Source organism: Caloenas nicobarica, chromosome 2 (assembly GCF_036013445.1).
Source record: "Caloenas nicobarica isolate bCalNic1 chromosome 2, bCalNic1.hap1, whole genome shotgun sequence".
NCBI lineage: Eukaryota > Metazoa > Chordata > Aves > Columbiformes > Columbidae > Caloenas > Caloenas nicobarica.
This window is the reverse complement of record NC_088246.1, coordinates 100,792,961-100,820,435: the sequence shown is the minus strand read 5'-3', so window position 1 is coordinate 100,820,435 and position 27,475 is coordinate 100,792,961. Positions and strand designations below refer to the sequence as shown.

At 39.2% G+C, this 27,475-nt stretch overlaps 1 protein-coding gene across 1 annotated transcript in view; it reads left to right on the top strand.

The window, feature by feature from the left end:
* Nucleotides 1–27,235, top strand: part of LOC135985194 (dynein axonemal heavy chain 5-like) — a 169,318-nt gene extending 142,083 nt beyond the window's left edge. Inside the window, exons 73-77 of the mRNA XM_065628249.1 lie at nt 1,467–1,655; nt 9,646–9,778; nt 19,270–19,478; nt 24,345–24,566; nt 25,877–27,235. Coding sequence (XP_065484321.1) covers nt 1,467–1,655; nt 9,646–9,778; nt 19,270–19,478; nt 24,345–24,566; nt 25,877–26,095 — 972 coding nt within the window. The 3' untranslated portion in view covers nt 26,096–27,235. The remainder of the gene's footprint in view (nt 1–1,466; nt 1,656–9,645; nt 9,779–19,269; nt 19,479–24,344; nt 24,567–25,876) is intronic.
* Nucleotides 27,236–27,475: the final 240 nt, after the last annotated feature.

The following is a 27,475-nucleotide window of genomic DNA, read 5'->3' as shown; positions in this document are numbered from 1 at the left end:
GCAGATATGTTTTAATTATTCTAACTTGGGCTATAGCATTGCCACAAAATTTGCTAGAGCAAAAACAGCCAAACAAACCCTTACTGTGCAAGAGCAAAAGCAGAAAAGAGCATATCTTCAAATGCATATTTCATTCCATATGGAATATGAGTGTAATAAAGTGCATTGATTTTTTTCACTTTTTACAGCTCTTTATATTCAGGTTGAGTAAACTACTATGTGTAAAATGTGTTAAATACTACATGGAACCTAATTCCATGCTAGTTATTGTCACACCTTCTCTCACAGGATTAGGTCTGTACTGTGTTCTTTGTGCTGTTGTAAGGATCAGATCCACAACTGGTGTACATCAGTGCAGCTTTGTTGGCTTTGACACAGATGCAGCCACTTATATCCCTTGTCTCTGAGTTTCTAGATTTGCAAGCATAATAATATTACACATGGCCCTTTTTATTCTGTCCTCAGAGTATGTAAATATTGGTTACTAGAAGTGTTTCCTTGTAATATACTAATTCTAATATAAAATATGAAAACATAAAAAATGAGAAATTGAAGATTGCTTGGCTTTGGCGCTCAGTTTGAGGGCAAGCCTTCCTCATTGTTGGATTAGTGGTTCAAAGTTTGTAAGAGAGAGTTAATAGCTATAATTAAATGAGGGCTTATGAAATAAGACACACTACAATTACTCCCGGAGAAGAGTTGCAGTTGTCAACCTGACAATTATAGACTTACTGATATTTCAGTGGAAGTTTCTGAGAATGCTATTATTCAGACAAAGGGCAGCCCTGCAGCAATTCTGCGCTAGCTATATCTTAAATAAAATAATTTGATTTCAGAAGAGGAAGTAAGGAGTGAGAGACTTAAACCAAAAATAGCTAAACCATGAAATGTCCTAAATATATCACCAGTCATAAGATCTTTAGGTGCTTCAAATATGGACAGGGTTTTATTCACTCACTTTATTCATTTGTTGCATGCCTTATAACCTAAGAGACTGAGTAAAACAAAATGTGTTATAAAAGGTAATTGGTCTAATTATTGGGCTGGTACAACAGCAGTAGATCTGTAGAGACAGAGAGTTGGTGGTGAGGAGTCAGTGTCCACACGTGACACGTTTCCAACTATCTCTAGTCTGATCCAGTGGAAAGGAATCAATTTGTACACCCTGAGAGCACTCCACAGCATGATCTAAAGCCTGCTATGTGAAGATAAGCAGAAGATCAGTTAAAAAAAATCCCATTCATACGAATGAAAACGCTCTTGTATATGCAGCCTAAGTTAATGTTTTTGGGCAATTTGAGCTTGGCCCTTGGCCAGTTAAATAAGTGTATGTCCAGTGACCTATTCATATCTATTGTTTGATTGAGCTGAGGATTTCCTTATCTATTTTCATGGATTCTTTCTTTGATGTAATTTTAGAAGGAAATTTGCAATTCTCTTCCTATTTTTTTCCCTTTTACTTTAAGGTATTTGGACTTCACCCTAATGCAGATATCACTTACCAGACTAACCTGGCTAACGAGACATTAAGGACAATAGTGAGCATCCAGCCCAAAGACAGCAGCGCTGGAGGAGGGGAAACACGAGAAGCAGTGGTGCACCGTCTTGCTGATGAGATGCTAGAGAAGTTACCTCCAGATTATAACCCTCATGAGGTATAGGCTGCTTTATAGATACAGGCATTTTATGTATGTATGTAGGTATATGTTTTTTGAGCTTTATTGTGCTTATTAAATGTAACTGCCACGTGTTTAAAAAGCTTTAAAAATTATGCACAGTATTTTATAAGTCTGTTTGGTTTATTATCTGAAATATTCCTACACCGGAAACATATATTTCAAATGCCATAGTCCACTTAATTATTCACCTTAACTCAGAACAGCGATTAGAAACTTCAGAAATTTCTTACTCTCCTTAGTAGCTTAGAGAAGGACACCAGTGCCTCTTTCTAGTGATCTTACAGTGGTTACAGATTTCAATTTACCTACTCTTACTATGATACTATCATTATGAATAATGGATTTTATCACTGACCTTTTCATGCCCCAGATTTTTTGGAGTTTGAACCACAACAGATACATTTGTCAATCTTTTCTTGCATTTTTGATTGACAATCTCATTAAATGGAAAAAACCAGCATAAAGCACTCTTGCATCAGCTTGTAAGTGGGATCTGGTGTCTTGCCATGTGTTTCATGAACAGTCACTGTTGAAAACCCCTCATTTCCATGATTTTATTATTTACAATTCTGCTTTGCACTGATAGTGCTTTTTTCCCTGGCTGCAGTCCAAGCTTGGAGAATGCCCAGTATGCAGTATTGCAACTTGTTATGTTATACTTCATTTTCTTCTCTGGCAAACTTAGAATGTCCATTTATGTTACAACCAACAGTTTTGGGACTGTCTTTTGTTCTAATATTCATCTCAGATTTAATATATTTTGTACAAACAGCCTCTTCTGTGCCGTCATAATTCAACTCAGAGCTTCTCTTTTTATTCCCCTCTTGGCAAGCTACTTACAATCTGCAACTTTTTTTTCAATGAGGTTTTCTAACAGCTTTCTCCATATAGCTTTTTTTCCATTTGTCCATCCATCCATCCGTCCATCCATCCATCCCTGCTTGTGTCTCTCTTTTTTTGTTACCTGCTTATTGAGTGATTCCCAGTGATAGTATGTAAGTCATTTATTTGTAGAATTTTATTTGGAATGGAGTCAGTTTTCTAGTTTTCGTATTATTATTTAATAGTAAATAAATATTATAAATGGCAAATCAAATGACATGTAGTACTAACACTGAATTTAATAAATTTAATGTTTTACACCTTGGATTGTTCTCAGTCCTTTTCCCTTATCCTTCCTATCAGAGTAAAGCTTTTTCCTGGAACTAGTTTCTTCTAGTTTTATTCAGCTCCTTATAATACTGAGTGCCTGGGTAGCATATATGGTTTTGCCATATTTGTAATATCTGTTTTGAGCTAATTTTTTTCAATATATTTGCTAAATCTTCTAAAGGATTATTTCTTCTTTCCGTTGTTAAACTGCCAACTTTTTAACCCTGAAGAATTCATAATACTTAGAAAACATCAATAGCACTGGACAATATTGTAACCAGAGGGTACTATTGCCCTCAGATTTTACCCCTGGGAAATTTGTGCAGTGTCTTTTAATCTTGTAAAATGCATACATGCTTGTTTAATCCAAATTTCACTTCTAAATGATTTGAACAAATACTATTTTCCTCTGGCATTTCTGCTGTTTAATCTTTTCCTCATTCACTCTCATTCCTTCTTGGCTTATTCACTCATGTTATCCACACAAAACACACACAGAGTAGGTCTCCCATTTTCAGTCACTTCCTCAAGTGTCTTAGCTTTGGAGACAACCGGTTATGGAGCCAGGACCTGTAGTTAAGGACAAAGACTCTGGAGAGTTTATTTTGAAAGTTCTACCCTGTGCTCTTGTCTATTTTACTACTGTATTTGGGTACAATTCATACTTTTCCATGTGACTGTGTAAAAAAAATCACTGCCAATTATTTTCATTGCTGTTTCACTCTCATCAACCAGTAGTATGACAAGCTATTATCTTTTCTCATGATCTGCCAATCATACATGCAGGTTTTTATTTTCTTATAAGCAATCATCTTTATAATGACGCTCACAATTAGTTCTTTGCTTCTGTACCACTTCTCTGACATCTTCTCTGAGCTTCAGGGAAACATCTTTTACTTCAATTTGCTCAACAGATGTTCTCTTATGATTCAAGTAGAAAATTCATGTTTGCAAAGATGCGGTGTATTGACCCTGGCTGGACGCCAGGTGCCCACCAACGCCGCTCTGTCACTCCCCTCCTCAGCCGGACAGGGCAGAGAAGATACAACGAAAGGCTCATGGGTTGAGATGAGAACAGGGAGAGATCACTCGCCAATTACCATCATGGGCAAAACAGACTCAACTCGTGGAAAATGAATTTAATTTATTCCCAACCAAATCAGAGTAGAATAATGAGAAATAGAAAACAAATCTTAAAACACCTTCCCCCCACCCCTCCCTTTCCCAGGCTCAACTTCCCTCCCATTTTCTCTACCTCCAGGGGGACAGGGAATGGGGGTTGTGGTCAGTTCATCACACGTTGTCTCTGGCGCTCCTCCCTCCTCAGGGGGAGGACTCCTCACACTCTTCTCCTGCTCCGGTGTGGGGTCCCTCCCACAGGAGACAGTCCTCCACAAACTTCTCCAACATGAGTCCTTCCCACAGGCTGCAGTTCTTCAGAAACTGCTCCAGCATGGATCCTTCCACGGGGTGCAGTCCTTCAGGAACAGACTGCTCCAGCGTGGGTGCCCCAGAGGATCACAAGTCCTGCCAGCAAACCTGCTCCAGCACGGGCTTCCCACAGGGTCACAGCCTCCTTCGGGCATCCTCCTCCTCCAGCATGGGGTCCTCCTTGGGCCTTGGCCAGCAGTGGGTCCATCTTGAAGCCATCTGACATTGGCTCTATCGGACACAGGGAAAGCTTCTAGCAGCTTCTCACAGAAGCCACCGCTTCCTTACCAAAACCTTGCCACACAAACCCAATACAACAGGACAAACCAATATTAGGTATTAATACTTTAGCATCAACTTGCTTCCTCTCCTTCCCCACTTTGTTCTTACAGGCACGGTCAGAGGATGTCCTGTTGGATCTACTTTTCCCCTTGTATTGCTCAGGAATGTATTCTGAGCTCAGGATGTAAGTTTGTGTCATTCTTTTATCAATAAGTGTAGATACCACCTCTTCCTGATGATTTCTAGTTTTCTCAGGCTCTATACATCTTGAATTGCACCTCTTTTTGATTAATCAAACCCTTCTATTTACACACAGTTTCTTCAGTCCACATTACTGATAAATACTTTTCCACAGAACTATTAAAAATTATGCTTTGTTTTCATGCCATGGAAGTCATTCCTTTGCTCTGAGTATCTACAGAGCATCTCTGGCCATTTTCCAAAATTTTGTTTCGATAATAATGTGTTCCTCTGTGCATCTCTTTGCCTGTGTCAGCTGCACTACAGCTTCAGATTCTACTTCTGCAGGGCCAAGAGATTTGACATGATTTCTTGCAGTTTCTGATTCTTCAATATTTCCTTCTTCATTTTGCCTAACAGATTTACCATTTCTCTCATTCTCTATATCTTAGAACTCCTTTGGGTCTTTACCAATGCTTGCTTTGTTGGAGAGGGATTTCCCTTTTCTCCTATTAGTGCCCAGTTCCACCTCTTTGCTGCAGTTGTTCATGGTGCCAGGAGTGTGGCAACCTCTACACAATAAGCAAAAAATATATATCAAAAGGGTTTCTCATCTGAACTGAAGCTCTGGAACCTCTTAGAAAGGGTAGAGAGGGCAGAAGTAAACTGTAAAGAAAGCTAATTTTAAAATGAAAGTTTGCATAGACTGACAAGAAAAAACAAAAAAGAATGTCTAAAATACCAAAAGAAAAAAACCACAAAACCAATGATGTTCACTAACATGTAATCAAGCATTTCATTAGAGAAAAAAAGAACAGAGAGTTTAGGTGTTCTCTGAGGGAAGAAGCAACAGAATGTAGCAGAAGCTACAATATAATAAGCACATAAAATTAGGCTTACAAGTATAAGGAGTGAGATAGATTATATAATTGCTTCCTGTGGTGTCTGAAAAAAAAAGGGAATGAGATGAATTCTGTTGTTTGTCAATTTAAATCAACGTTTCGTCATTCAGGACATAATTACCTGATCCAGGACATTATTACCTAACAGATCAGTTTAACAATCCTGCAACAAATAAAACCAGTATACTAAATTGTAAGAGACTGAGAGAATGTGTCCAAAAGAGTTCCTCTGCATGCCTCATTGGATAAGAGCAGTAAAAAGAAGAATGTTCATTAGTCCTAGCAATGCAGCCTGCATTTGCTTTTAGAAGAATATTGTGCTCCAGTAAGGCCATGACGCGGTAGTCTTTGGAAATCCAGTTATAGAGTTACTATCAGTGGAGAAAAGGAACAAAAATTTAGGAAACAAATGAAGGTAATTAAAAGCAAATACTCTTCAGGGAAAGTGGCAGGTGCCTTTGTTATCTTCAAGCAGTTCTTGCGGCTCCCTTTAGAAAGGGAGGTCAAAAAAATTTGACCAGAGCTAAAACCCCAACGGACTAGGTTAGGGCCAGATGATACTGCAACCGATTTTTTGCTGACATTCAGAGCTTCAGATTGTACTTGCTTTTGACACATTGTGAATCCAGAGAAAATTCAGGCTGTTACACAGAGGCCTTCATTTCTCAGTTATTAGCCTTTGGCAATGGCTTTGGAACAAACAACTTTCAAAACAGGGCAACCATTTTACCCCATGCTATATGTTGCTGCTTTTGTAGTTGTGTTCTTGTCACGCTTCCTCTCACCAGTCAAATAACAAACTCATTGTTCACCCATGAGACTATAAACAAAACAAGTCACCTTTGCAAGCTTTCTCAGACTGCAGTTTGACACAGGTGGTGGAAAAGTGAAATAAACCTTCCTCCTGACCTGAAACTGTCTTCATTTTTCTCACTCCAAAGGCAGAGGCAGAGGCAGAGTTCTGCTTTCATAACCCCTTTTGCTTGTGGGTCTTGCCTCACAGGTAACAGACAGATTACTGGTAAAACGATGAGGTCCAGTCAGTCCACGTGAGTGAAGACAGATGCAAGAATAAATGTCAGCCTGTCACACACAGCAGTTTGTAGCAAAAACAATCTTTGCAGCTTGAAAAACAGCCTGCTAGGGAATAGACATGGAGACCTTCCAAAGATACTGCATTTTATTGGAGTTTGGCTTCTAACCCAAGTAGCAATGGGATTTTTCCTTAAATATTTTTTGTAGTATTGATTTTGTCTTATACTTCACTGAGTCTATGACTACATTAGCAAGTATTGCATGGGAATAGGATTTCATCTGAGGATCCCAGCCCTGTGTTACATGTTTTATGGGGAAATTTACTTAGGTCTGACCCTAGGCTGAACACCCATTAGTGGCTGCAGTACATTAGACTCCCTGAAGCATAGCTTTTGAGTTTTTGAGTTAGTTTAATTTGAAGCTAAGCCAGGTTGTGTGCCTGGAGTCTGCTTTCCAGAGCAGTTTTTTGCTAAAAAACAAACCAAAACGAACCGCCCCCCCTTCCACACACACACACACACACACAAAACCCCCAACAAACAAACAAACAAACAAACAAACCAATCCCCCAAACCCCAACAAATGACAACAACAAAAACCCAAACAACAACAACAAGAACAAAAGGTCTGAACTGAAACGCTAACGTAGATGTTTTGGTTTGTAAGGTGTCTCTGGTTTACTTACCAAGCCTGACAGATATGGTGGTCATATCTCTAGAGCTTCAGCTATTTCCTATATATTTCACTGCCTGCTTCCTTGTATGCAACAGGGAAGTGGTCCTTGACACCACCTGAAAAGAGCTTTGATGGGGATACGCCTCGAGCTTGTCTTTCTTATTCAGGCCTCTTATTTAGATCATCTCACAGAATGATGGACTTGTTATTTCTGCTGACAAAGGGTATAGCAAGTATGCAAGTCTAAATGAACATTATAGCATTTACTGAAAATTATAGGCAGTTACTGCTACAGTAACTTAATCACTGATCATTAAATGACATGAGTTTGGCAACTGCTTTTCTGCTGAATGTCCTACAAAGTATGTGGTGACAAAGGAGCTGGTGACCTGAGGACAGCTAAGAAATGGGCATAGAAGAATCTGACACAGTAGAGATGTGTGCTGCAAAATCATGTAGACAAAGCTATTAAGATTATTATTTTAGTTGCTCCTTTCTTAAATCACCTTGTTTTATGTTAGATGACAGCTGTTTGCATAATAAAAAGGGCTTTATGGAATTAGTATATTAATCTCAGAAAGGCTATTTTGGTTATTGAGTTTTGTCTTTTGAGGGGTTTTTTTTGTCAGTTGGGATCTATCTCTTTATGTCATAATAAATACAGCACTAGAAGTAAGTAATCTGGTTGCTTGATAAGAATTCTAATACAAAACCAGTCAATCATACCTTAGAGCTGGTATTTAAAATTAATCTCAACAGAAAGATTTCCGAGAAAGGTACTATATTACACCTAGTAAATCTCACTGTAGATCAGGATTGATTTGTATACACTAAGGTAGAATGTATGTGATTTTTTTTCAGTTTTCATATCTGGTTATGCTTGGTGCTCCAGGCTGAGTGTTGTGAACATATCTAGGATGGATTAACAAATTTCTGCATCATTGGTTCACTCCATTATTCAAAACATTACAAGTATTTTTGTAAGTACATGAAAACAAATCAAAAGGATGTTTACATTCTGAGAAATCACTAGTTAAACAAATGGTGTGATCATCAGTAATGTAATATTTTGGAATATTTCATCTTCTCTTTGTAGATTCATAAATATCAATATTTTGGAAGTTAACCCCTTTAACAACATCTTCCATACAATTTTTCCTCAAACAGGAGAAATTCTTCCTCTAAATGATCTCCAAAAGAAACACATGCTTTGTAGACTAGAAAAAAGTGTATGTCTTATTTAAAGGTTAAAATGCATGGACTGTATTCTATACAATTCCTTTCTTATTAGTGGCATTCACTAGACTTCTAAATATTCTGTAAAAAAATAGTTGGGTTTTTTTTGGGTTTTTGGGGTTTTTTTAGCCGAAAGGGAGAATTATCAATTTCTGTGAAATTTTCAGAAAGCAGAAGATTTCTCTGGATTATGTCTGAAAAAAATCAGAATAATTCATCATGCAGATTACCCAAAACAGTTTATAGTCTCAGCTCTAGTCTTGTGATAGCTGATTTTAGTATTTTTTTCTCTTTTACAGGAAGAAACACATTAACTCATTCTGTACAATGAATTGTCAGGCTGCAAAGCATTAGCATAATCAGCTGGCACCTATTTCTTGGACATTCTGTCTGACAAACTCATGGGTCCTTATGATTAAAATATGATTAACAACCTTGCTGATAGCTGTCTTCCAAGGAGAACAGCGTATAAAGTTGAAAAAATTGGCTTGGAGTTAGTTGAAACCTGAGAACTGGAATTAGTCAAAGCCTTTAGTCATTTATACTAACAATTGTAACTACTCAACTGCTATATTCACCTTTCAGAAACTTGCTATTCAGTATAATAATAATATCTTCAGTAATTTTTACTATGTGTATATAATGTATAGTATACAAAACAATATATACTGTGAGATGCATGAGTATATCTGGGAAAACACAAAGCAAAATCCAGTGGGCTTCTGTCCTTGATGAAGTAGCACGCATTATACCAAATCTTGTGGCTTCTACTGTGGGTTGGGGTTTTTAACATCTAAGACCCCACAGCCTAACAAGGACAGAAGGAACTGCTGTGTCCATTCAAAAAGAGCGAACTTTCCCTCCTTAGAATGATGGAGGAGCTCCTTTTGGTGAGCTGATGAATCACAGTCTGCTAAACCTTACAGTTGGCACAGGACTTACCTGGCCATCTGTTACATAAAAGTTTCTTTCCTCAGGAATTATGCGGTGAAAAAAGATCCTTTTGCTTTGGAAAATTATTGCATGGGACACGGGAGATTACATTCTATAATCATTGCACTGTTCTTGTTTAGGTGAAAGCCCAGCTTCAAAAGATGGGAGCTGTTCAACCCATGAACATCTTTCTCCATCAAGAAATTGACCGTATGCAACATGTTCTATCAACAGTTCGAACTACACTGACTGATCTGAAGTTGGCTATTGATGGTAGGTTACACTATTAAAAATCATACTAATTAAGATACAATATTTATTACTAATGGTTGCTTATACTATATGACTGAATAAATATTTCCCCTCCTGTAAGGGGATCCCTTTTTAACTCTTTCTCTTTTGTTCTCTCCCTCCCCACGTTTTTATCTTTTTCTCTCTCTTTATCATATGACCATTAATTCTAGTATTTAAAGCCTCGTGATGGCATCTCTGAGGACACTCTACCCTAATTTATCCTGTATGCATGTGCTCCAGTATTGCAGTTCATGTCCCACAGCACAACAGCACTTCTGTGATTCCCTCTAGGATCTCTGCAGAGTTCAGAGGAGCTTGTTTGTGGGATTACATCCTCAGGTCATGTGCCAGCATCGGTTATGAAATTAAGATGAGACATAATGATATAGAACAAGGTATAATAGAAGTGCTGCTGCTAAGTAATTGGGAGACAGGGCACTCAGGAGGCCAGGTGGTAAAGACTCTAATTTAAGGTGAGTTTTCTGATGTTCATGAAACTGGTTATACCAAATAGGAAGCCTCTAAATGAAAGCTGAAGTGAATGGGAGTGCCAGTCAAAAGAGAATGATGGGGTTCTGCTTTTAGCCATCACAGGAGGTAGGCAGCAGCACTCTGTATCTCTCAGAGACTAGAGGTATTTAGCTGAAAGTGAGCAACGGTGAATGTAGTTAAAATAAATCAAAGAGCAGAGGCGACTAGAAACAGATGGAAAATTTGTTCAGAAAAGGAGTGAGGAAAAAAAGGTACGATGATGTTACCATCTGCTTTTTGTTTTCACTTCCATTTTGCTCATCTGCAAGAGCTGAAATATCCAGAAAGGAAAGTATACTGTTGTTCAGCCAAACTTCTTGAATTAACGATAAATGAAAATCTAGCAGGAACGGTTCAGTTCAACTGGTTAAGATGTCACTCAAGTCTGCTGTTATGCTGCAGAGGCAGAAAATATCTGAGACAGCAAACTGTCCTCACAGCGTCAGAGTTCCTTAAAACTAGTCCCTTCTGATACAGGTGATGGTGCTACTATGATCTGTCTTACTGGAGTTTTCCAGTCTTTTGACAGTAAGTCTATCATGAAGGGAGATTTTTTTTAATTTGTATTTTTGTTACACAAGAATGAAAAGGGATTTTTTTTTTCCTGTCGTTTGCATGATTCACTGAGGCAACAATGCATGCTTCAACATCATGGCTATAATCTGAATCTAGGAAAAAGGTTCATGAATATGCCCAAGGCTAATTAGCTTCCATATCCTGTAATAACCTATGCAAAGATCAAGTTGGAAGAAACAATTTTCCTCTCTTTCAATACTGAGCTGAAAGTTCCCTTTTATGTGTGCATGGAGTCCCTTTTGAAGTAAATTAAAATAATACTTTCCATCCAATAAAGTATTAATCTTTCCTTGATTGTGACAGATACATTGAAAGTTTCAAAGTGTACAATATTCTGCAGAGGGGTGGATGAGTAACATAATTTATTTGCACTTAGTACTCAGTTGCACAGTGGGCACAGTCCTCTACCAGGTGTTTAATCAAGTTAATGCTGTAACTTTTGTGCAATCCTCTAAACCATTGTAATTTTCCTAGGGACAGGCAAGTTAAATATAGTGAAAAATTGCCCTGAAAATGAAATTGGATGTATAGTTAACAATAACGATTAATGGCTTCTGGCAGATTCATGATGCGTCAAGTACATGTGGCAGACCATTATTTAGGAGTTGGAAAGAGAACATTCAGGCACTCCCTCTTGCCTCAGCAAAGGGGAAAATCCCAAACTCTCCCATAATAGATTCTCCCCCAAAATCAGTCAGCTGCAGTCTCAGAACACCTGAGGTGCTCCCTTTTCTTTACAATGAGGTAACTTGATCTGCCTGCTCAAACAGATCATGTGAATTTTGACATCTGCCCAGGTCATGCGTCTGGCTCTGGTTCCATTAACCTGTGAAGGCCTGAGCGCCTTCTTATAGCAGATCTAAATTTTCAAACAAATTCAAAACAAATTTTGTGTTTTAAGAATAAAGCACATCTTCATGTTATGTCAGGTAGCTCTGTGAAAGCAGTTCTGAATATTTGATTCTGCAGGTTGGACGTGAATAGATGGACCGTGTCATTTTGCTGTTGCTCACTCAGTTACATTCGAGGTAATATAAAGCCCCCCTCAGTGAGAGCCCATGTGCAGCTGAAGATGAGAGATGATGAGGGAATCGGCAGAGACAGTTTTGTCCCTCTATCCAGAGGGCAGGTTAAACAGTTTTCAGCTTTTGGGATGGGTGAAGATGCTCAGCATGCGTCTAACTTGTTTGTTGGCATCTGTGCCCCACAAGCCTGTATCTCTGTCAATAAACTTCGCTGCCTGGAGGGATACTTTTTTTGGATCAAATTGTAATAATTAGATTGTAGCTGCACTTTGTACTCTCAGTTATGTCCCAACCATTATTTCTGTTTTAATTACTTATTGATTGCCCAGAATTTGTTTCACAGTTGGTACAATGCAGAGCTTCACATAAATCAGAAAAGAGCAATGATGATTGTCCTCCCAAGTGACCTAAATAGAGGCAATGTTCCAAACAGAGAAACCTTTTTAGAGACAAGGAAAGAGCTGTTTTCTCATATTTTCATCTGGGGAGCAGTAAGACATGGGACTCAAACCAAAACTCCAGATCCTAATGGGTTATGAACATCACATCTTGAGCCTCTGGCAAAAGGTGACTGTATTTTTTGTAGGGCAGTGTACGAGCTACATAGTTCCTGTCATAGTTCCTTATCTTCCTCCTGTGGAAGCGTAGATGCCTCTGGCACAGGATACTGATACCCTGGCTGTCTGTTGGGGAGCGGGCACTTCAAACCCCAAGGCACTGTCTTTAAATGCAGTAAAAGCTAATGACATATTCAGTTATTCCTAGTCTGTTAGAGTTTGTTTGAGTAGAGGGAAACTGAATGTGGCCTGTCTCTGAGACTGAGAGGGCTCTCTTCATTTCTCCGTGCACCAAAGTAGAAGTGGTAAATGTTTTGATGGCACTCTGATGTGTCTTGTATCAGTGGAGATAGTGTAAAGAGAGATTCTACAGAATCTAGAAGTTATCCCTAGTTCCTCTGGGGTGGCTTCCACGAATCTCAGCACTGGAGCATGCTTATAGTAGTACTGGAAGTGCGTATTGGATCATTTGCAATGGCAATAAGCACAGCTTTTAATTTGGTTTTTTTTTCCCAATTTTTTTAACCTACTTAACATTCTGTTTAAGGGTTTGTCATGGAAGAAGCAAATGCTTAACTCATTTATTTATGAGTATATCTAGATTCTACTTTGGTTGTAAAACTGTGTCCACTTGGCATGTTTTTCTGATACCTCATAGCTTTGTGCTTTCCAACTAATCCTTTGGAACTGCCTACTTCATAAAGAAGTGAAGGCCATACAGGAAACCTTGGATTTGCTGTCCTTTCATGTCATATATGTCCCACATGGTCACAGAATTCCCACTGCTCTTTGTGCAGTACTTGCAGAGTTAGGAGAGAGAAGTCCTTTTTCCTGTTAACATATTTCCTGAGAATACAGGAATCCCTCTAAGAGCTTTTACATGATTTGTAATGTGTAAAGATTTCTTTCCACAGTCCCAGAGTTTTTGTTCCTTCCATTCTTGTTAGTACTTGCAAGACAAGCATTGTGCAAATACCTACAGGAGCCATAAGCCGTAAGGCCAACACAGAAGGCAAAACAGGTGGAATCAATTCAAATATCTACTTCAGAAGTCATCATGGCATTTGTCATGGAGAAGCTCTACCAGACTTCAGCAAAATTGCCACTGCAACTACAACATGGGACCCCTCATGTTACAAATCTATAATATTTTCATGCATGTAATGCACACCATACATAACCTACATGGCAGGACTTGAAAAAAAAATCACAGATTATTCTTATCCTGCACTGAAAGAGGAGGCAATCAGAGCTTTTGGAATAATAGGGTCAGGAAGGAACAAGGATATTACTAAGGGGAGTTGAGACTTTGCTGTTTGCCCTCTTTTTTACCCACATAGATGTATACCATGTGCATGTTCTTTAAATGATGCATGAAAACTCATTAAAATTAATATACTAGCATGTTTCAGGTATATGTTTATGCCAGGTTGAGAAGTGTGAGAAACTACAGGTGAGACTATTGAGACAGAAGGTATTGGAGAGTAAAAAAAATATGCATTTTAATGTGTTTCTAATGTTTTTGGAACTTTATAATTCGGATAAAGCTGAGTAATAACTCAGTAACAAGGCCTTGAGGAATACTGGTGCATTTTCTCTGGTTTCTGTATATCTCAGTCATTGATTTGCTACCTTATTAAAAACTATTTCATTACCTGCTTTTAGCTTCTCGCCATCTTTACACTGTATTGCTAACCAGCATGTTGGCTTTACATGTTTCCTTATTGTCATTCATGTAAGAATATGCTGAAACACCCAGAACTTCATGTAGACATGATGTAGCATATAGTTCTACATACATAATAGGAATCACCTAGAATTCCTACATTATCTACACACACTTGTGTGTTAAACCCTGAAAGAATGAGGTGAAGATTCACTATTTTTTTCCAACTCAGAATATTACGATTTTGATGGTAGCGTTTGCATCATGTTGCTGCAAGGAATTTCTGTTCATTATGTGTAGCACCTTATGAGAGGAATAGAAATGAACTCTAAAAGAGCCAGAAGAGGTAGCCAGTAATTTATTCTAATCTATGTGGTGAAAAACTGAAGCATAGGAAACTAGACTTGCCAGAGCACACAGGAAAGGTAATTTCCTATGAAGGGAAGGAGTATGGACTCAGTCCCACTGGCTGGTTAAATTCTGTTTTGACTTGTAATATTTTGAGGCTGCCACACCAACACAATTTTAGTTTGGCCTGCTGACAATGGTAATGGACTTCTGGACTGAAAGGTCTTGTTCTCTTACCTTACTGATTCTTACTCTGTGTGTGTGTGTGTGAGGCTTGTAGGGATCTCCTGTGTATCCACTTCTGGATGAGGACTTTATTTGAAGATGATTAAGAGTACTCAGTGAGGACATTAATGAAATGTAACAATGGGGAAATCATTTGAGGAATGGAAGGGATGAGACTAGTGTGTCTTGTGGTGTAGTTACTCTTGGCTCAGCAGCTCTCATCTATTATTTACTTCTCATCCAGATAAGGATGCCAGAATGCCTCTTATTTTCTTTTACAAAGTGTGGCATGTTATTTCTGGACTTCTTAGTAAGTGTTATACATGCTTGCCATGATGCTGGCCAGGACAATTGTTTAGAAACACACATTGCATATTTAGGACAAACTGCAGAAAATAGTTTATCTGCCTGTTCTATTACGCTAGCTCAGGGCAGTGATTTGTATCAGCGCGTGCATTAATTTTTATCTTCAAATTGTTGCTTTAAAATGTTTATTTTTGGTCCTTTGGTGGGTGTAACCAAGTCCATTTAGCTGGGAAATTTTCAGAACAATTGGCAAGGTGACTTTCAAATTGCCTTCTTGCTGACTGAAAGAATTAGCTGTTTTAAAGAATCTAGGATTTGTGTGTGCTTCTATGTGAAAAATAACATGCTACTCAAGTTTCTCAGTTCCTTTCATCTCTCCTGACCTGAAGAATTAAATCAGAGGATTCTGCACGAGAAAAGGAAGAAAAAACCAGAAAATAGAACAAGGGCAAAGGTTAGGTTCAGCTGGAAAGAATGCCACAGTCTACAAGAAAAAATGGAGAGAGTGTTGTGCATTGCAGGGCTCAGCTGGGACTAAAACAGTGTGGTGGGATTAAATGAGCTGCTGAGAGCTTCCTGGGAATCATCTCCAAATGCTGAAGCACCCAAGTGCTGCAAGTGAAGAAAGCGGGAAATACTGAAAGCACTGCCTGAAGCAAAGAAGTTGACTTATTTCAGCACAGCAACGGTGGTCACTGAGCTAGCAGAAACATACTAAAGCTTGCAAAAAACCCAAAAAGGATTGAGTTTTAGGTATGGGGAAACACATGTTAGCTTTTATTGTTTTTATCTAGTACTCTGTATACCTTGTACCTTTGGGTGGAATAATAAATAATGCTTTCTTTGGGGAAAGCATGAGCAAGTTAGCTGTTGCCATAAAGCAGAAAGGGAGGAAAGCTCATGAAGTTACAGGCAAGTTGGGATTTTCCCTTCAACTTGTTCAATGAAGAAGAGGGAGTTGCAGCTTGGTGGTGGAGGCAAGGAGTGACTGGTCCAATAATAAACCTGGTTGCTTGGGAGGTAAACTTGAGTGGGGATTAAAGTCTGAAGAGATCAGCTTCTGTAGTTGCAACTGTGACAGTCAAGAATGGATTGATGCTTTCACAGAGTTTTTCCTCTGTGTACTCTTAAGGCTAGCTTAACAGACTCGTTGTCTAGCAAGTATTGTCCTCAAGAGGAATCCTCCAATCCTGTTGTAACGATGTCAGCTATTGGCAAACTGTACTTGCTGGAGAAACTACCTTCTTCTCATCTCATTTATATTCTACATAATTATTCTGGTTATCCTTTATTCACACCTGTGCCTGTGGGAAGAGAATCAGTCAGTGGATTGAGGCTTTTTTTGGTTCATGCTGGAGTTTAAGATCCTTCTTTTGTTCCTAACTTAATCCACTCATTTAAATGGGATATGCACATTTTCTAGTCTAGATACAGGCTTTCCTAAATGTGAAATTCAAAATGTAGATCCAAATTTTACAAATTCCGTATTTTCAGATGAGGTAGGTGTGGTAGTGAAAAGGGTCAACTCCATTAAATCATATGAGGTCCTGCTGCAGTCCATACAAAGCATTATATCTATTGAATGAGTCGCCCTAAAGCTAGATCCATTTTTTAAAAATGGACTGTTCACTTTAATTAGCAATAAAAACTAGTTATCCTCAGAACTGAGTTCTTTGTTTGGCTTATTTGCTACACAGCAATTGGATAGATTTAGATATGCTTTAAAAGTAAAATGGTTTAAATTTAGGGCAATGTAAAAAGCAATCTTTCCAAACTGTGTATACTGTGCAAACAGTAGGGTTGCAGTACATATTATTCTGGAAGCATGGACACACACTACTGCCTTTAACTGAACTGACCTTTCATCAGTCATTTTCAGATGGGCTTTATTTCCTTCAAGAAAGGGAATATCATGAAGTAAAACCAAAAATAACCAAGCTATAAACAGCTGGCCTGTGTGATTCATGGAACATTCAAGTCTATCATGTTAAGTTCATAGGACATTCTGTCTCTTCATATGGTAACCAGTGCTCCGAGCACCTCAGAAGTTGAATGTGAGAAGCCTATGGTGTTGTGCTACTCATTCAATTTATCAAATATAGTTTTTCAATCACCTTTATCACCCTTCTCCAGAAAGACACCATTATTTTTCCCATGTGTTACTAATTTTATTTTGGACAATTATTTTATTTTATAAATTATTTTTGATCAGAGTATTGTAGCTGCAGGAATGCATCCCAACACCCACAGATGTCATTTAGTGCTGAAATTCAAGCACTGCGTGCCGACTGCCAGAGCTGACACCCACTCACTAGGTATATTTATGCAGCTATATGGGCAAGGCCAGAACTGTGAACATACCTCATCCTCAAGAACACTCTGGCTTAGCGTTCTCAGCAGCTGCTCTGAGTCATAATGGGCAGAACATCCTAAGAGATTTCATCGTGCTTCGGGGCAGAGGCTGGTTGTATCTCCCTATTTGAAAAGCTGCCTACGAGAACAGAGAAGAAAATGTGGCTCTCTCACAGCCTCATTGCAAGAGAAAGTTGGCTGCATCAGCCTGAAAGCAAGGAAGAACCACAGATGAAAGAGTTTGCTCTTTCTTAGTTCAGATGGTATTGATCCCCAGAGTGCTCTTCACTTGTGTTCTGCCCTCACTACCGTAGCTCTGAAGTTGAAACCAACAATGCGTTGCATGATTTTTTTTTTCACTTTTTCTGCCTCCAAAGGGTGAATAGAGTGTGTGGTCTAATATTACATTTTTCTAGGCAAAGGGGAGATGACACAGAGTGGCTTCTTTCTTAAGTGTTGGTGCTCTTGGTTGTATGTTAGAGAAGATTTATACTCAAAGAGGAGGTTTATTAATTGTGCTATAAAGACTCTTAGCTATCCCAAAACATGATTCTGAACCTGACTTAGAAGCCATTACAGAGAATATGAGTTAGTCAGTATTTTTAAATATTTGCAGTTTTGTAAAAGCTGATCGTTCCCTTGTAGCATTTGTCGCACAAAAGGTGGTGCATATAGATGAGAGCAGGTCATTATCTGCAGGAAGAAATGAAGCATGTTTGCCATTGATAAAAAGTAGAAAGTACCAGATTTGCACACACTGTTATGCAAGTGTTTAGAGTGGCCCCTGTATTATTCTAAATTAAAAGCTGGTGTTTGGTTTCTAGATATTCTCGTTCTTCCCCTGAAATGGGGACCTGTCAACCTCAGTGGAAGGAAGGGATCTGAAATGCTTCCTTATGACAGGCCACATTTCCTTACAGGTGTTTTTGGATGGGCCACTGCAGTTCTTGTTTGCAGTCACCCAGACCACTTGCCTTTCCTTTACATGTTCTATGCTATGGTGGAAGCCACCTAATCTTGTTTGGTATCTCATGTAATCCTTGTGGCATTACAGCAGTTGTGGGTATGATGATGCATTGGACATTGGTATTACATGAACAATTAACTGGAGTGAAGTCTACCAGACTAGTTTCTATAATGTAAAATATTTTAGCTGGAATAGAGAAGGCATCCTGCAGCATGGCCATGTGCCAGCTCTCAGTACTATCGAGAGTACAAATTGATAAGGTGTAGGAACTTCTGGCACATGGAATGGTGAGTGTGAAAAATCACTGTCTAAATAAATGCCAATATTTTAACAGAGAAAAAAACAGTACTATGCATGGAATGTTAGAGCATGCACAGCCACTGCCAAAAAATAAAATAAAATCTTGCCTCTAGCTTTATTCTACATAGTCATTGCCATTGGGAATCTTGATAATGGAAATGTAAAAAGTTATCATTAATAACAATGAATTTCATTAATATAATCACTCTCAGTACATGCTCAGGGTATAGATGAGTTACACAGTATATCTCTATCATTGATCATGTATGTAGGAACCACTAAAATATACAAAAATGTTTTAAATGATTGATCACATTCCAAACACAGTGTGAATATAATGAATATAAATATTGTGTGCGAGAGAGAAGGAGTTGTTTAAAAAAAAATCTTTATTTCTGATCAAAATAGCAGAAAAATGTAATTTATCTTGTCACCTTTAGCTTTGAATCAAGTCTTATAAGTTTGAGCAAATTAACTGCAAACTGGTAAGACTTTAGTGCAACAGGTGTGCAATTAAGACACAACAAAAGAGGGTTTATTAGACTCTGAATGTCATTTGGAAGTTTTAATTGCAAGCTAGGGGAAAGTTCATTCTGAATGTTTTACTGCTATTCCAGGAACCATAATTATGTCAGAGGAATTGCAAGATGCTTTGGATAACATGTATGATGCCAGAGTCCCAAAACTATGGTTTAGGATTTCCTGGGAGTCGGCTACTTTAGGATTTTGGTTCACTGAGCTTCTTGAAAGAAACCAGCAGTTCAGCAGTTGGCTGCAGGATGGCCGACCAAACCAGTTCTGGATGACGGGATTCTTTAATCCACAGGTAAGATTGCCAGATTGATCTTTTGAACTCCCATGTAACAGTTAAATTAAACCTTGAGAGAACTTCAAATTGACTCCATCGTGATTATACAAAGCATAATCTAAATTCATTTTTTAGCATAAATGTAGGATAACTCAACATCTATTGAAGAAAATTTTGCTAGACCAAAAGAACACTGTTGAAATAATGGTATTCAACTTCTGGTTGCTTTAATTATAGTGTAGAAATTGGGCAAATACATCTTTTCACATTCCAGTGTTATCCTCCTTTTTCCTCTCCTCTGTTACAGTAACATTTTTAATTGATTGTATGAAAATCTCTTTGAGTACAAAACAAGGTAAGTTTCAAAACTTTGACATAGGAAGAAGAGATTTGGGCTTGGCTCTCAACCCTTGCAAATTAGCTCCTTGAAATGGAAGGTTCGTTATTTATACCACCCCAGAATTGTGCCAGACTAAGTCTGCAGAGACATGCAAAAAATACAGCCTCTCGCCTGCACCGTCTAAAATAAAAACCTGGCACAAAATGAAACAGAAAAAAGGGAACAGCTGAGAACAGAGTTAAAAGAAAGAATACATACCTAGATATGTGTAGTTTCTTTGCACAGCTATGCACATTCATTAAAGCTTTTTATGATTCACAGATGTTTGTGGGAAGTGTGAGTTGTGGAAGTGAGTCATTGTGAGAATATCCAGCCAACAAGTTTCCGCGAAGCCTTAGCAAAAAGCTATTTTAAAGATCTATTTTAATCTCAGTACTTGTTAGCAATGCAAAAGCTAGCTGAAACAGCTGCCTAGAATAGAGAAAGCCACACTGGCAAATATTCTCTAGGGCTACTGCTGGGAAATATCCATCTATCATTTCTCCTGTGCCAGCTGTCTGCCGATACCACTTTATAGCATGAAAGTGTGCTCAAAGAATCCCTGAGCAAAGGGTTCCCAAGCAAAAGTACGAGGGAGAAGAGCAGGAGTTTTAAGAAAATGATTATGCTTCCATACTCGGTTTGTTAGCAACACATTAATAGTGGCACTTTAAAATAAGCCTAAGTAACTTTTGCAATGGTCAGGCTGGATGGAACCCTGATGGGCTTTTGGTTTTGTTGGTGTTTGCTCTTGTGCTACAGATGAGTAAGACCTGATACAGATTTCGTACTGGCCATTTTAGCTGGTGCTTTTGTGCTTCGGGGTTGTGTCAGTTCTGAAAATTGCCAACCCAAATTGGGCATCCTACAGTTTTCTTGATCCATACACCTGCATTTCTCAAAAAAGCTGCCAAATAATCAGAGTAAAATGTCCCCAAACAAGTTGTGATTTAGTAGACCATAGTAGGTGAGAAAGCCTCCAAAACCACAAAATTAAACACTTCATAACAGTTCTAAAAATCCCTCAATACACAGTGTGCAGAGAAGAAAATCTGAGAATGAGATGTGCTTACCTGGTTTAAAAATGTATTTGTGCTGACAATCACAAGGTTAAGAATCAGATGGTTACTGTTGTAGTCTCCATTTTCTGCCACCCAAGCTGTGTGAGTGGTTCATTCTACAAGAAATTCACCTGAGCAAAAACTCCTTTTCTATTTAATTAATTATTTTTTTAATAGTCATATTGCTATGTTTAAAATCAGTATTTCATATGTTAAGAAAATGGATTTTCATCTTCTCAAGCAGGTTGAGGTGATGAAGTATTAGTGCTACAGTTCTCATGGCTTGTTTGTAATACCTGAGAAATTGTCAGAAAAATCCTTTCATTTGTGAGATGAAATGCAGCTCCTAAGTAATTTGTAATTTGCCTACTTGCATAGATCTCACTGTTTGCTTTATCGTCAATGGATAAATGCCATGGATGGCACAAGACAATAAAGTAGATTTATAGCACTGGGAGAATGAGACATGCTGGCAATAAAAAATAATATAGGACCTGACTCTGCCTTCTCTTGGACTGTTTATACACTAGGATAAATTCAGTAATTTCACAGAAGTTAATCTTTATTTATAGTGATACAAATAAGAGCAGGCTCAGGCTTCTATGTAAAAGAAACCTGATTCCCTGTCTCTATCTGCATTGGGCCAAGATAGCTGGGGTGAACAAAACAAGACAATGCCATGAATTTTCTTCCTTCCTGGAAGTTAATCTGACGTTGCTGGATTTTTTCCTCAAAAAACTTGACACTATGCATATCTCATTTCTACCTCCCGATTTCCACATTGTGGCTGATGCTGTTTTATTGTTTTCTTGTTTGCATCTCTGTATCCAGTTGCTGTCACTTGTCCTATATATGGATTTTAAGCCCTGTGAGGCAGAACTGTCTTTCTGGTTGTATAGTACTTAGCATAATGAACTCTCAGCCTAAGACCCTTAGATGCCAAAGCAATGTGAATACTAATAAGAATACGAAGTACAATTGCCTCCATTCCTCTGTGCCCACTTAAATCTTGTAAACCTGCCATAATTTGCTCGCTGTAGAAACTGCAAAATAAGTGGCAAACAAGTAACCTCCTAAGCCACGTAAATGAGAAAATATGATTGTGAAAGCAATAGACTTAACCGATTTCCATGTTTCTTGTCATAGCTTCCATGGATGCCTGTTTCTCCCTCACTGGAAGGTTCAGAGTTAGTTTGCTTGGGTTGTTAGAGGGCAAAGGGACAAAGATTTAGCAGCCTCACTGTGCAGTCCATGGAGAAGTTCAGTAAAAGGCAGGTGAAGAAAGAAGAAATAATTTCCCCTGTTTCTGAAATCTCCACAGACCCCCCCTTGCCCCCCCCAAAACCCAAACCCCCACACACAAAGAAAAAAGAAATAAATCAGGGAAAAGATTACCACGAATCAAAACAAATGTCATGGCAAGTGGTCCATTGTGTCTCTGACAGTGGCGTTTGCGGGGAGTCAAGCCCTCAGCCACACAGTGGCACCTCAAGCCACTTGATTCTTTCTTGCAGTTCATTTGTGCAGTTCGCCCACTCTGGGATACCCAGCTGGGCCTCCAGCTCCGGGCTGCAGACTTTAAACGCTGTCTAGGATTCATTCAAATGAGCAGATAAGTGTTGCAAGTCCCACTGCAGACAGCAGCGCATGGGTCGTGCCATCTCTGTAAGAATAGTGTGCAGTCTAAATCTTATCCCTGAAGACAAGTCACAGCTCTGAGTGTACTTTTATTCCCGTGTTTCCACAGTGTCTTTGAACTGATTCCCTTAATGCAGTCATTGCTCTGTCTTGTCCTCTTCAGGCTCTTCTTTCTTTAATATTTCAGTTTATCTGGGATCCAGTAGCCCTCTGGGGCCTTCTGGCAGTGAGCACTTCGTGTATTTTAAACTATTGGTACTAGCATGTTTCTACAAATTAAAAGACTTCAAATTAACTACAAGGGTTCTGCTTTCATTGAACAGCATCTCTGATAGAAGAATTTGGCCTTTAATCCTGTCTCCCTTAGCTATATGCTAGAGTTCTCAACTACTTCAAACGCAATTACAATTATCTGTGCTATCACAAAACCTCTTTAAAACACTTCTCCTGGGGTCTCTGGAATGATATTAATGAGAAGAAACTGATGTCAGTTAACAGAAACATCTGAGGTCATGAATGTCACCTCACATTCTCATAGTTTGAAGGGTGTTGTGTAGTACTAAGTGTGTAGCACATGCAACAAGCACTCCAGTCTCAGCAGCCAGAGGGTGGCCTCTGATTCAGTAAACCAAAGTGCTTATGTTTCTGCATCTGACTTCTTTCTATCCTTTTGGCCCTGCCAGTAGCTCAGCAGAGCATCCCACACTGTGGATACTGAAGAAAAATTAAGAGCTTGTTCAATTCCCTCATTGCTCCTGATTTCTTCCTAGCTGTGCTCTTGGCTGTCTGATACCCACCTATGTGTGTATTCCCCCATCTCAGTCTCCAGATACCTTGTTTCTCTGCCCCGAAATCTGCCTTGAAATCTGCCTCCTTCCTCGTTGTCCTTCTCAGTTAAGTCCCTCTTGCTCTTGCATCTTCAGTTTCACTGTTTTATTCATTCATCTCCCAGCTATTGCAAATGGGTTTCCATAAGTTAAATTAGGTGTATATCTACAGCATGTTGACTGAAGTGCAAAGCAACCTACCCTCCTGTCTCTTAGGACTAAGGTGTTTCTCATACCCTGCAGTGTGCGTGCACATGGGCAGTCAGGTGTATGAGAGAAGCTAAAGAGCATCTTCAGCCTGGCTTCTCTTGTGACAGCTTGCAACTAAATCATGAGACTGTAGCTCTTCAGAGCCCAGAGTGAGTTTCATTCTGTGCTGCTGAAGTGCTGTGAGTTTATCTTGCCCATGTCTGGAATAGTACGTTATTGTAGTATATTAAGGCTTTGCACTGAGCAAAGTGGCAGGGACATTTCACTATTTAATTGCGTGATTCCAGTTTGCATTTCCTTTGTGTTCTGCAAAATGTTTCATGATTTGTTGACTGAAGAGCATTTGGTATAAGAAAAGATGACTAAATAGCACACAAAATACCAGTGCTGTTTGTGGCTTAGCAATTACCTGTATTTGGAACCTCACAAAACACATTAATCTGGCAGCCTTGTAAACTTCTCTCCATCTGGCTGGTTGTAAAGTAGGATGTGAGGTGAGGTGAGATATACAGTCAGCTTCTGATACATTAAATAAGCCGGTTTGGTGGCTTCTTAGCACCAACACATGCACACCAAGTATATAAGAATGCATGGTACTAGGGAAGTTTAGGAAAGCATTGGATTTACACTACTGAATTTAGTTTTATATATACAGGGATTCTGTGGAAGGAGGTTTTATGCTGATGATGTCATTTATATAGGAAAAAAGTTGAAAATGGGTAAGTTCAAGTTTTTTTACAACCCTCTAAGTCATGTTCAATCTCCTTAGGGATTCCTAACTGCTATGAGGCAAGAGACAACTCGCATGAATTTAGCAAAAGGGTGGACACTGGACAGTGTTGTTTTACACAATGAAGTGACCAAGATGATGAAAGAAGATGTTGTTGGCCCTCCTCCCGCTGACATCGGTGGGGTTTACATATATGGCCTTTTCCTGGAAGGGGCAGGTTGGGACCGCAGAAACGGCAAGCTGGTCGAGTCGGCACCAAAGGTAAGGATCAAGTGAGCATGACTGACTGTGGCACAACATGGTGTGCTGAGAGAACAGTGGGAAGGATTCCAAGTGCCTGCAGCAGTGGTTTCACAACAGGCTGTAAGAGGGTAAAATACTAGCAGGCCTGGGCAGGGGACAGAGCGTTTACCCACTAGCAGTGAATGAAAAGACTTTTGTTAGAAAATGAATTCAGGATGCGCTGCTCTAGAGCAGATCAGATGCTGGGCTCCTTGGCTTCTGGAGCCCTAGAAGCACAGCTATGTTTGAATAAAATCGTGCAACCCATGGTCAGCCTTCTTTTGACTGACCAAGTGGGACCCTGTCACAACTTCCAAAACTCAGGACTGGGTTTGATGACAGCTGCTGTGGAGGTCAGTGTTTGAATGACTAGAAATCCCTGGCATTTTTTTTTGAATAGGAGAAAGAGTTCTGCACTTATGCTCAGATGCTCCATGGACTTACATTTTACTGATGTGACTAGGCAGATTTAAAGCCTCACTATGGAGTAGGGAAAGCTGCTGTTGACTTTCTCCAAACCAGTGATAACTGTCCTGGAATTGGGAGTTGAGGTAATTCCTCTCCGTAGGTAAAGCACTTCTGTGTCTGGCTGAGAGCAAACTTTTCCAAACCAAAGCTCGCCAGCTGTAGCTTCTGGTGACAGATGTTGCTTGGTTTGTCAAAACACATCTTCAGACCTGAAGTTTACTCAAGTGCCCTGGAGTGTTCAGCAAGCCTCCATGTTGCTCTTGGGTTTGGGTCTTTTTTTTTATCCCCTGACAATGAACACTTTATAATGCTGGAAGACCTGAAGGGATCTAGTCTGTGCCAAGAGGCACCTTGAGTCTTTGAAGCTCCACTGCCAGCAGTGCAGAGTTAACAAGGAGGTTTGCTAAATGCAGCTTGGCCTTTGTAGCTCCAGTCCTGCCATTCAGGGAACAGAAGGTGGGGAAAGAATGGGGAACACTAGCCAAAGGGGCAGAGGACGGGAAAAAAGACAATGGTATCTCTCCCCCTTAGAACCACCCAGTCGTTTTTCCGTCTGCTTCCATGAGGTGCAGTTTTCCAAGTTTCTGCTGCTTTCTTTTTCTTCCAGGCTTCCTTACATCTGTTGTCCCTGAGCTGCCACTGCCTTAAAGTTAAAGCCAATGGAGCAGTGAGCACAGGACTTGTGTTCTGGTGTGCACTTCTGCTGTGGTGCTGGAGCTTTTGCTGAAAGCCATCACTGAATGGAGTTCTAGCATCTGGAATTCAGACGCCTTGTCCTGCTTCTCTAATTCTGAGCCCTATGTCTCTTTTAACATTCCCAGGTGCTGTTCACAAGTCTTCCCGTAGTCCATGTGTACGCTGTTAGCACATCGGCCCTACATGACCCGAAGAAGCAAGACGGAAGTGTGTACTCCTGCCCTGTCTACAAAAAGCCTCGGAGAACAGATCTGATGTATATTTTCTCTTTGTATCTGAAAACGGTGCAGAATCCTGATCATTGGACATTACGGGGGGTTGCACTGCTCTGCAATTCAAAATAAGGGCCAGCATACAGCTAAAAGGAAAGAACTACCTAGGAAGATTAATCTGCAGCCGGTAGGACTTCTACTATTGACAAAGTGGTGCCTACCTTCTCATCGGGGTATGGAAATTAGCAAGTGATGTACAGAGATTGTGTTAATTGCACATAGATTAGTTTACTCTGTTCACAGCAAAAACAGTAAACGTATTTAACCAAGGAATATCAGAGGGAAAACAGTTGCAGGTGTAGAATTTGGCAGCTGTTATAACGCAAGTGAGAAGATAATCAGCTAGCTTGCTCATTATGGGAACACTAGGAAAAAATTGCTTATGATAGTGACAACTGCTTTGACATTTATGGTGGTTCTTTTGTAGATGCTATCTTTTCTTCTTATAACAAGACTACTTCACAATATAAGATAATTATTTTCAAATTCAATTTGGAGTTGAAAACTTATCATCTGTAGCATTATTGAAGCTGCAATGACAAGTGAATTAAACGTATGGTAAAACTTTATGTTTATCTGCATGTATTCCAATGCGCAGCTCATTTGATTTTGCATTTGTAAACTTAGTGGGTAGTTTTACTAATGGATGCTACCACTGCCTTGGTTAGTCACTTGTTTCTGCAAAACAGTAATAGAAGTTGTACAAACAGGCAAGTTTATCTTTGTACATATTAACTAATTTCTAAACCTATTTCCCATTATACGGAAGATGTGCAACCCCCCATTACTAGTGAGAAAAAAGTTTTGCAATTCTTCTCAGAGTGAACACATCTGAACACCAGTTTGGATCTGTTAGTTTTTGTGGTTTTGTGTGGTACCACCGTTGCTGTCTGCCCTGTAATTGAAGGGTGATTGCTACTACTTTTTTAATAGATGGTCGGCTATTGACAGAAAACGTTTGGCTTTTTTTCACTAGCACAAATTCAACACCAAAAAAATTGCTATGGGATGTTATGAAAGAAGGATTTGCAGCGAGTACATTGTTAATCACTTTTTTCTCCTTGTAAACGCTACATTATAAGCTCTATGGAAACTGCATCACTCCCTTTCTTTGTCAAGTAAAATGAGAAAATTAAATGCTATATAAAGAAAATCCGTAGGTACGTATGTTCTAGCACTTAGTGTTCTGCTGTATAAAGTACAAAGAAATAACTGCTTTGAACTTTGACATCTTCATTTCAATAATTAATCCCTGTTTGTCAGTTTAGGAAAACATCAAATCTTGCAGAACAGAAAGCAGGCCATGTTGCAGAAGAGACAGACAAATCATACAGTATTTCACTGAAGACAGCTACAGTTTTATACAGAACTGGAAGAACATACAGTCATCTGGTTCCAGAAAAGACTTCCTACAACTAGTAAAAAACCAACCAACCAAAGCCTCCAATCTAT